At 41.2% G+C, this 11,116-nt stretch overlaps 1 protein-coding gene across 1 annotated transcript in view; it reads left to right on the plus strand.

The window, feature by feature from the left end:
• Positions 1-4,824, plus strand: part of LOC117534934 (A disintegrin and metalloproteinase with thrombospondin motifs 9-like) — a 5,234-nt gene extending 410 nt beyond the window's left edge. The window contains exons 2-7 of the mRNA XM_034199210.1: positions 425-517; positions 887-981; positions 1,466-1,557; positions 2,775-2,879; positions 3,911-4,029; positions 4,382-4,824. Coding sequence (XP_034055101.1) covers positions 425-517; positions 887-981; positions 1,466-1,557; positions 2,775-2,879; positions 3,911-4,000 — 475 coding nt within the window. The 3' untranslated portion in view covers positions 4,001-4,029; positions 4,382-4,824. The remainder of the gene's footprint in view (positions 1-424; positions 518-886; positions 982-1,465; positions 1,558-2,774; positions 2,880-3,910; positions 4,030-4,381) is intronic.
• Positions 4,825-11,116: the final 6,292 nt, after the last annotated feature.

Raw genomic sequence — 11,116 nt, forward strand, 5'->3', positions numbered from 1 at the left:
TGAAGTTTTTAAAGGTGTATGAAGCTATTATGGTTTTATTTATGAGGGAAGAGCAACACTTGACTTTTTAATCATTTACAATACATTTTGCTGCTGTGTTGTGACTGTGTAAAGGCTTCTTTACAGTACAGTGCTTTACATTCACCTTTACTAGCTTGAGTTTAGGCATACGTTGGTGCTGTGGTTTGTGTACAAGGTTTCATAGTAGTATGATACACAGTCAGAGGAAATGCTTGACTGCCTTCCAAACTGACTTGGTCTACTCTTTTTCCTCAACACCATTATTGTTCCTTCTTTCCAATCTGCACTTCTTCTCAATCTCCTTTTTTCTACCATCCTACCACCTCATCCCCTCCTTCACCCCACTCTCCCCTCTGAATACCACGTCTCCTTCCCTCCTCCTCCCTCATCTTATTCTCTTCAGGTCTACTGTGCAGGAATGCAGACAGAGATCCACAGGAGTAATCACCTTGACAACTGGAGAAGGAGAGAATTTTTCAGAGATCTTTGGCTTCAGGTAAACAGTGAACAGGATAACAATGAGAATAGCCAAGATCCAACTGACTCCTGGCACAGTTTCCTGTCCCTAAATGAAAAAATTCCATGGAAGTGTAAAGTTAAGATAAGGTATTTGTGTGTGTGTGTGTGTGTGTGTGTGTGTGTGTGTGTGTGTGTGTGTGGTGTGTGTGTGTGGTGGTGTGTGTGTGTGTGGTTGTGTGTGTGTGTGTGGGTGTGTGTGTGTGTGTGTGTGTGTGTGTGTGTGTGTGTGTGTGTGTGTGTGTGTGTGTGGTGGTGTGTGTGTGTGTGTGTGTGTGTGTGTGTGTGTGTGTGTGTGTGTGTTTCCCAGGCTCAATGACCCCACCCAGTGTCCACCCAATGACTCCAGGAGAGAGGATTGTGACTGTCGGAGAGATTACACCGCCGCCGGCTTCACCACCTTCTCCAAAGTCCGCCTGGACCTCAGCAAGATGAACCTCATCAGTGAGTGGCTAGTACACACACACACACACACACACACACACACACACACACACACACACACACACACACACACACACACACACACACACACACACACACATACACACACTAACAGCATCCTGTGCCAGTGTTAACTCCACATTACTCCCAAATAAGAACTTCCTTTGCCATTTAATTATGTCCGTGCTCATGAGGGTTAATGGGCTCAAGATGTCTTTAGGGTTCATTTAAGCAACACAGAATTACAAGGCTTGAGGGGATTAAATGGAACTGCTGTAAGTAGATGAAATTATACTGATATTGCCATTAAGCTGACCCTAAAACTAAGGCTGGATTTAGACTAACACAGGTCATTACTGCAGATGCAAGCTGCCATTATAAAAGCTCATCTGAGTTCCTGTAGCAACTCATTTCAAAATGCCAATTCTGAAGAATATCTGTCACGACACATTTGATTGACTTGTTTGTCTTTTCTGTTGCTCAGCTACAGATTGGCAGTTTGCTGTCACCCGGGAAGGCAAGAACGTTCCCTTTGCTACAGCTGGAGACTGCTACAGCGCAGCACGGTGTCCACAGGTGAGAACAACAGCAGCTGGTAGTTATATGACAGGAGGCTAAATGATTTGTCATCGCCAACTAAAGACTTGTCATAGCAGGAAAAAAACAAGTTAAACTAATAACGTTAATGATGGCTCTGCTGTTTATCAAGTTTTAGTAAGCTATTCCAGTGAACAGACATACTGAGTGTAACGGCCCGTCCACACGGCGGCGTGCGTTGAAGCTTCAACGCTTCTGCCCATTCACCTTGAATGGGGGACGTCACACTTTGCCGAACTGCATTGTGGGAGCGTCGCTTCGCTTTGCTCGCGTTGCTCGATTCAAAAGTTGAGCAATGTTCAACTTTTGAAGCTTCGACGGAAGCGTCAGCCAATCAAATCATATGCCAGTACAAGCTCTAGCCAATCAAACCGCGTGCTTGTGTGTCCGGGGCGGGAGATTCATGTGATTGGTTGTTGGTCGAGCTTCAGACACGCCCGCCGGCAAGCTTCAACGCACGCCGCCGTGTGGACGCTGCGTAAGGCTGAACTGAATATATCACAGCTTTGGAGCTTCATTTAAAACTTTTGAGCATTCTCTAGCAACATTTTCTATATCTACTCATTCGGTTTATTTCTGCATATTTTAGATAAATAAGGCTACACACAAATTACAAGTATTTATACTTTTTGCAGAGTGAGATTCCAGTTGAGGCTTCTTGGAAATATGTCCAACCATGTGATCCTGACATTTCCCTGTCCATAAGAAAGTGTATTACACGTTTTCTTTCTCAAAAAGATAAAATATTCTGCTCCAATCGATGTCTTATTGGCATTTCCACTGCACTCCAAAATATTGCCACCAAATATGAGGCAAGCACCTTAACGGGTGTTTAAGCAACAAGCTAACAAAAAGAATGAGAAATATTCATTAGAGGAAGTTGATTTAAATATTTTTAAAAAAGTCTACTGTACTAAAAGGCATTGAGTACAGCTAATAGGCATGCAGTTGTGATACTGATACACTTGTGCTTCTTCTGCTGCAGTATGACATGTAAACATGCCTGCCATTAAAAAAGCTAAAAGTAAACATCCTTTTACAACCAGTTCCTCTAGTTTGGATGTGTTCCAAGGGTGTAGTAACATGTGCAGCTCGCCAGAGAAGAGAGAGATTCTCCTATCGCTTGTCTCTCTCTCTCTCTCTCTCTCCTCTCTCTCTCTCTCTCTCTCTCTCTCTCTCTCTCTCTCTTCTGTCAGGGTCGCTTCAGGATCAACCTCTCAGGAACAGGTTTCAGGGTGGCGCAGGAAACCTCATGGATCTCCCAGGGCAACTATGCAGTGACTGATATACGAAAATCACAGGTATTGCTTTACGATGCATATGTACACTGTCTATGGGAACAACTCCCAAAACGACAGCAATCTTCAATCAAAACTGAGCCACCTGAAAGATTCAGAGAACACCCTTTTAAAAATGAGAACTCAAAATAAAACTCATTAAAATCCCTAATTAATTCACCACATTCACAGTGAGGTATTGGGCTCCTGGCTTGTTACGACAGTTTAAGTGTATATTTGATTATATTCTGTAATTAGTGAGTTAGTTTTTACAATTTATTTTTGTTCTATATCCTCTAGCAACTCTTTTAGAACCCATTTTCCAACCCACAGTATCTTCAGAGTGGGCATCGTCCCAAGTGGGTTCGTATTCCCAGCTCGACTTCTTTCCATAAACTCGTTGAAAAAAGGACCCTTTTTGGGCAGCTGCTCTCTCAAGGGCCCTCCTCTTTTGAGATGGAGCTCAAGCCAGAGGGAGTATATTGGTAAGGTGAAAACATGAGGCAATTCTGATGCCAAAAAGTGTTCACATTCTTATACCCTCAGCCAGCCGGGCCTCGCTGTGGGCCTCTCCAAGCAGATTTAAACAAAGCCAGGTTTGTGTCAGTGGGACTGGGAGAGCACTCCAGAGGAGATCAGACAAACCACTCGCTGCATGCTGTGGCTTTCATGTCGTGGGATAGTGCTTTTGGCGCGATCATATAATGCAATGTTTGGACTAAATATCGATTATGGTTTATACACGGGGCCTACATACAACGTGCCTGGTGGGCTTCAGTGTCTGTGTGCATTTATGAAGGAAATTCTAATTCAAGAGGCCAAAAACAACGCTTACTATTAAGGTGATGTTTTCTATCTTTACCCACTTCTTAAACATCCTCTGTTTTACACCTAAAGATCAGTGACAGGGAAAAATGCTTCAACGTGATCCTGGAGAAATATCCCTTATGGTTCTATGCTATGTTCTATATTTAGTATTTGTTTTGTTCTCATAATCAGCATCTGTATTACAGCAGAATCACACAATCCTGATGTTATTCCCCATGTGTCCACAGGATGGCAGCAGCGTGTCAGGGATGTGTGGAGGCTACTGCGGTAAATGTACACCGTCCTCTGTCTCCAACCTGCCTGTCACAGTGGAGTAGATCTACTGTAATACCATCAAACACATGAGGTAGGTATTTTTAATTATGCTTTTTAAATATAAAAGGCACAATCTGTAATCCAAAAAAGGAGAGACTTAAATCTATCACCAAAATTAAAACACGTTACGCTGTAACTCACAAAGTACATTTGACGTAGTATTTATGTTTTTAATGTTTTAATGATCATATCGGTTGGCTTAGAACCATTATACTTGGAATAAACCAGGCTTATGTTTTTAGCCATCAACATTTTGTAATACATCTGTAACTTATATGGTTAATAACGAATGGTTGTGAGTTTAACTCCAGGGATGAAGTATTTCCTTGGGTTTTTGATCAGTAACTGATTTAGCGTTCATGTTGTTTGCATGTCTTTTTTAGCATCTGTTCCCATCCATTTGGCGGTCCATCTTCAGGTTATTGTGTCGAGACTTCCCTCCTCTTTGGTGCTACAGCCATTCAGAGTCCAAACCCGCCCTGACCTCTTTTTCTCAAGTATGTATAGTGTAAATGAACTTGGTGTAAGTACTGTACATAGCAGGATACAAATGTCTTATTTATTGTACTCTCAATTTATTTTTGTACTGTAATATGATTGAACCGTTTTGTTGTCCTTCGTGAATACCACACAGTTGCCATTTATCAGTTTTTTGCCAGAATGTGCCTTCCAATTTGGATATTTGCCAAATGGACTTTTTAGTATGAGTAGTTATTTAAACCAGACTTCATCTGGTACAGCCATGTACTCCTTTTTTAATTAGATTCTGTAACGTTATTGTTGTGAAGGTCACCAGACCTGTTCATATCCATTGAGGTGTCTCCAGTGGGTCGTTTTTCCACTACTTCAGGCAAGATTGGTGTATACTATAACCATAGTTATGTTGTACACTGTGTGCAATGGGGCAGTTCTTGTAGAGGAATAGAGGAAGTTAATTTTCATAGTCTGATGTTAACCGTATGTTCAGCAATCCTTCCAGGTGTAACTTGTGGGCAACTGTTGCTAAAATCGTCCAGCTATTTTCCACTACTCTACTCTGTGGCAGCGTACAACATTCAGTGTCTTGCTAACTGAGCACTCTTCTTATCCCTGTACTCAGAATTTGTTTCTGTAGTCTAGTATATTAAAAGTGGGTATTGTGGTCCGGCTGCCCCATCTGTATCTCTCCAGCTATTAACTGCAGCTGGACGGAAAGAGAAAAGTGCAATAAATAATAACACACTGCAGGAAAAGGCCAGGTGTTGCTGTCATGAAAAACACACCTGCATCCGGAAAAAACACGTATTAAAACTGGAATTTTAGTTTGAATGAATGCGGGGGGAAGAGTTCAATTGAGTCCTTTTTTCTGCTTGGTGTTGCCAGTGCTATATTCACTTTTATTCAGCGCTGTGTCTGACATTTTTTTTAGTTTCTTTTAACGATGTGGCGTGCTACCCATCTGGCAAACCAGAACCGTCCCAAACACAGCTAAATTATAAGATACAAGAAAATACAAGCAGAGGGTTTTTGGAGACGCAAACCACTTTGTTTTCTGAGGAAAATTCTACTCATTGTCCCTTTTTAAATGTAGGATGGAACAGTTTTCTGCTCATTAATGGCATAGTGTATTCTATTTTTCAGTAGGATAGAATGAATGAACCTTTCTGCTATCCAAACATTAGCATCAGTACCATTCTGATTATGTCTTGATTCAGATTAATTCAGTTGTAAACTATCACAGCTGCAACCTCTTGGCAGTGGGAGGACAGCAGGAGTCGTTGAAGGATATAATAATAACAACGTATGTGTCTAGAATGAAGTGTGTGTGTATGTCGAGAAAGGGTTGGGATTTACAGGCGAGAGCTAGGGAGTAAGAGAGATGTTTACCAGTACACAAACACACTGTACGCACACAAATACATTACTGGATCATAAGGAGAAGGTTGTAGGATACAAGATCTGTAGAGATTCTGCTGCCAGACATCAGAGAGAACCACATTCCTCTGTGTTGGTGCATATCTCTCAGGTATAGCGTGCAGTGACCGGGAGAGCCATTAGCCTTTAGCTTCCACAGAGCAGACAGGTTATCTTATCAGGAGAGTTTTAAAGACTTCACTTCAGGCCAATACAATTCCAGTATAGATACTCCAGAGGTATAATGCACTGGTCGGCCCTGGAGACACCTCAGAGACAGCTGAGCCCACAGCGAAACCTCTGTCCCAGATGCTGCCTGTAAACCATTGCCTTCCATACCTCACATTCTTCCCTCCGTCTTTGTTTTTAAGAGTCTGTTTAAACTGTACATACTGATATGCGACTGAGCATTCTCACGTGTTGTTTATCTGACAATATCAGGGTACTTTTTCTGTATATAAATGTTTTTTCGTATCTCTTTAACAAGGTTTATGCAGTTTTGTGAGCTGATTTTATAAATGTTAGCTGAACAATTAAAGGACACGGAAATAATTTAGACAGTCGAGAAGATAAAATGAATATAAATTAGTCGCCAAGTCTTTTTATATGGAAGCCCTGAGAGGCAAGTTACCTTATCATCACATATGGTGAGGGTGGATTAAGAACATTTAGCAAGATGGCTTTTTGTACCTGTTAAGGTGCTAAAAATAATTTAGAACAGGCTTAGAAAATTGATTAACAGATTTAGTTTGCCTCTCAAGGCTTCCTTACTTCACTGTTTATGGTAGATATTTTAGACATGCTTATGTACAACTGATCAAGAAGCCATAATTGCTTACACAAGCTTTTTTGGTGCTATTTCAGTGCCTTACTGTACATGTACATGAAAATGTGAACACTTCAGCAAAAGGGAATTTCACGGGCTAAATGTGCTTCTATACAAGTCAGAATTATCTTTAAAGACACAGGTAAACATGATGTGTCTTACTGACAGTTGCAACGGATAAATGCACTTCTTATGTGAATGTCAGAATTGAGTTCAGCAAATACAGTTCTCAGGTGTCAAAAATGAAGGGATTATGATATTTAAGTGTATTTTTATTTTATTTTACAAATGTTCCATGTAATTGAACATGTATCGAAGTGTAACAAAGTAAAAAGTGTCATATATGCTTAATTTCATATGCAAATATTTATTTTACTTTTTCTTTATGTGAATGTAAATATTTTGACCATAAATCATCATGAATTACTTTTCAGTATCACCTTAAAATGAACCGTCTGGAAACACATTTCCTGTTCTGTGAATACATTTATTTATGTGTATGTCATATCTACATAGATTGTATAAGCAGGGGTTGCAGCTGCCATATGAAAGCATGATTTATGTATGAGGTCAGATAAGCAATGATCGGAAGGAAATAAAATGCCTAATACATGCCATGCCTGCTTGTCATCATTTTAAATCCAGTCTCGGATCATCAAGTTCTTGCTTAATTGTGATTACACACCTTCTACCGTCATTACAAGCTGGTTTGTGACCTGATATTTGTTGTATTGATCTGATCTAGTGTCTGTCTCTGTGCATGGTTTCATATTTGTATTTTGTGCCTTGTGAAGCTGACAATTGAGCGGCCCGACCAATCAAGGAGGCAGAGGCAGAACGTCCAAATAGAACCCGGTGTGGGCATTTATTAACTCATGAACACATGACACACAGCCTCAATCCTGCTGAACATGTGCACACCGTCATCAACCACAGGGATCTCCCACACACTACCAGCCTCCAAACAGACAGGGCAACAGGGACTAAATACACACACTAATCAGCAATTAGACACAGGTGGGGGGGGAGGAGACAACACAGGGCACCAGGTGCACACAATCAACAGCCACAGACATGGGGAAAGGGAACACTTGACATAAAACCAGCAAACAGAGACAGACAAACTAAAACACATACAGATGCACACACTACCTACATTTCGCCACCAACAAAGTTACACAATCCGTAACGGAGGCCGAGATCTATGGCCCCAGAGATCACCTCCGTTACATGCCTCTACTGTGACATTTTACATGCTTTGATGTTATAAAAGCTCTTTATTTTTCTCATATTGCCTGCAGCACCTCTTTTCACCCTCTGTCTGAAACCAGAGCCAAGTCTGCTCTGATTGGTTAGCTTGCAAGTTATGTTGTGATTGGTGAACCGCTTATAGATGTACAATGTGTTGGAGCGCTAGCCAATAGAAGCGTGTGTTACATAGTGATTTCACTATGTTACTGAAGTAAACAAAGAAGTCCAATGGATGCTTCAGGCAGGGGGGAGTGTGTGGGAGAGAACAGCTGTTAGTCAGTTCACTGACTACTCTACTTTTGTTACGGTTATGCAATGTTTTAGTATATGTCATAATAACCCCATAATTGTCAGGAGTTGCAGTTGTATGCAACTTTACAATATTCTTAATTGTTCCTCCTGGGGAATAACATGTAACAAATGACAGCGATGCAGAATGAATATGCATTTAAGGAGCTTTGGTAGACTAATATACACAAGTTTAAATGATCTATATTTTTTGTTTTGGTAATATCAGGTGAGACAGATATAGGAGCTGAAAAGTCCATTTGGGGATTAATTCCTCAGATGTCTGTCAACAGTCTGAGCTGTCTAAGCTGTTGTCTGAGAGTGGTTGTTGTACAGCGGGTAAGTACAAGTGTGAAAAGGAAAGAGAGGGGAGGATGGCTGGGAAGGAGGGAGGGAGCTTTCAACAGCTCCAGAGTGCTTGTCTAAATATACAGTAAAACCATGATTCAAAGTCGATTATAAAACTTCAGCTTGTAGAAAAACTCTTTGTTTCTTGCCCCTGCATGAACGATGTGAGACAGCTCCTCTAGATTAGCTAGATGACAGCAGTGTGTTAGCAGGTATACATTACATCAGATATTCCTGAAAGAGAAATTACAGATTTACGGGGAAACGCTCTGCCAGATGTAGCGAAATGTAATCCGAAGAGATCTGCCTCCCTGCTCATAAATAGTTGTATATCTGCTGAAAGCTATAATTCTTTTTTTCAGAAGCATATCTGATCAAAACATAAAGTGGCACCAACAGTAACTCTCTGCATTTGAACCCAGGTGAACCATTAGTTTGGAATATATATATGTTTTCCATTTCAGGAGATGATATGTCACGGTCACGGGGAAATAATCTGACACTTCTGATTTGTTGTGCAGATATCGATGCTGACTCAGAAGGAGGGTGGCTGCACTGTCGGTGCTATGATTTAAAAGCACCTAACAATCAGTGAAGCAGCAAGGCAGGCACATGGTTTATTTTGGTTGATGGTAATAGATTTAGATTCACCTTTAATGAGTGTTTGTGAGTTTCTATTGGTTGTTCAGGGTTTCTGTTTCCATTGAGACCTACAGTAAGAAGGGTGTGTTCTGTTTGACACATGCATGCCATGCACGCTGGACCGGTGGCAAGAAACAAATTTGAAATATATAACTAACACTGTTATCACATTGGAAGTAAGCATCCTCACTCAAGATTTGTAATAACAATCTGAATTTGCATTATTTAGTTTGTCTCCTCATGGGATCTTGCAAAAGTCTATCACTTTTTATTAAAGGGGCCCTATTATGCTTTTGGGGTTTTCCCTTCCCTGCAGTGTGTAATATAGGTTTTTGTGTAAATGATCTGCAAAGGTCAATTCCCCCCTGAAACGCCTCCATTGGACTCCTTTGCTTAATTATGTAACATAATGACATCACTATGTTACACTCGTGCTTTTATTGGCTAGCGCTCCAACACATTGGAAATGATAGGCTAAGGGGCGGGACATCTCTAAGCGGTTGACCAATCACAACAGAGCCGGCCAGCTAACCAATCAGAGCAGACTGGGCTCTGGTTTCAGACGGAGGGTGAAAAGAGGTGCTGCAGCACAGGCAGCATGAGACACGTAAACATGTCACAGTAGAAACACAAAATACAAATATGAACCTCAAAATGAGCACAACAGGGCCCTCTTTTTTTAAGACATACTGTATATTAAAATATATTTTTAATGTACAGTAACATCCACTCAGGTTTATGGGGGTAAGTCAGTAGATTCATTGTTTTTATCTGTTCAGGTCAAATTCCTCACCCCCTCACCTCAGTGTTTTTGTATTGGATTTCTTCAATGGCCTCTAGTTTTTTCCTATCCTCCTCATGGTCCTTTACAATGATCTGCAGCCCTCCTGCTGCTAAATGACACCCACCACTGTCATCATTTTACCCCCAATTTCCCAACAGACTGATATGTGTCCCTGGTAGAAACACGGAGAGGATCAAATATTCAGAAGAGGACGGTTTCCAGGAATGGGTTTTGCTGACTGCTTTTATTGGTGCAAGATGTTGCTGTCATCTCCTAATGTTGTTTGATGAGAGGAAATGTGTCCATATCTGGGAATAACATAGAGTTGGGTGGGGAAGGAGATTACAGGCAATATTCGACACCAGTGCTGACATCAATAACTCAGCAAACTGAGTCAGGGGGTGTCAGATTTTGCACATACAAACCTGGAATCTACTTTCTGCATATATCCATATCTGTGATTTCAGAATGCAGTTATCGTGCAAGTCCCACAGACCTTCCCACACGGATTACACCAGTAACCTAAGCAGCTGTGGGCTTCAGGCTGTACTAGACGTTCCCAACACTTCTGAACGTCATGTTCGCACCTTGCAAGCAGCTGACAAGCTTCGCAAGGTCTTGAGTTCACCAGCAGGATATTTGAGATAATTCAGGGTAAAATGAATGGCATCAATAAATCCTAGATCAAGATTTATAAAGAAAACGACAAAAATAAACCCAATATTAGCTGTGCTAACACGCACTGCACCCTGTTGACTGTACAACCAAAAAATGAGATTTCTGCTCCCAGGAATAGCATGCAAGCTGTTTTCAATTCTGCCAACAGTGTTTAGGGTCTTAACTGAAGACTTAATGAGGGGAGTTATAAAGTCATGAGTCCCCAGGGTCAGCTGCCTCCACCATCATTATCATCATCATTCCTTCAGGTAATCTAGGATGGCTTTGAACTCAGGCTTAGTAGTAAGCTTCTGGTCCACACAAATAATGTGGATGCCCGATACAGTATGTGTTTACCTGGATGTGGAATTACTGCATTTCTGCTCTAGTCTGTATTCCTCAATATTTCTATCTCACCGTCATCATTCC

This window comes from Gymnodraco acuticeps, unplaced genomic scaffold (genome assembly GCF_902827175.1).
Source record: "Gymnodraco acuticeps unplaced genomic scaffold, fGymAcu1.1, whole genome shotgun sequence".
Lineage (NCBI taxonomy): Eukaryota > Metazoa > Chordata > Actinopteri > Perciformes > Bathydraconidae > Gymnodraco > Gymnodraco acuticeps.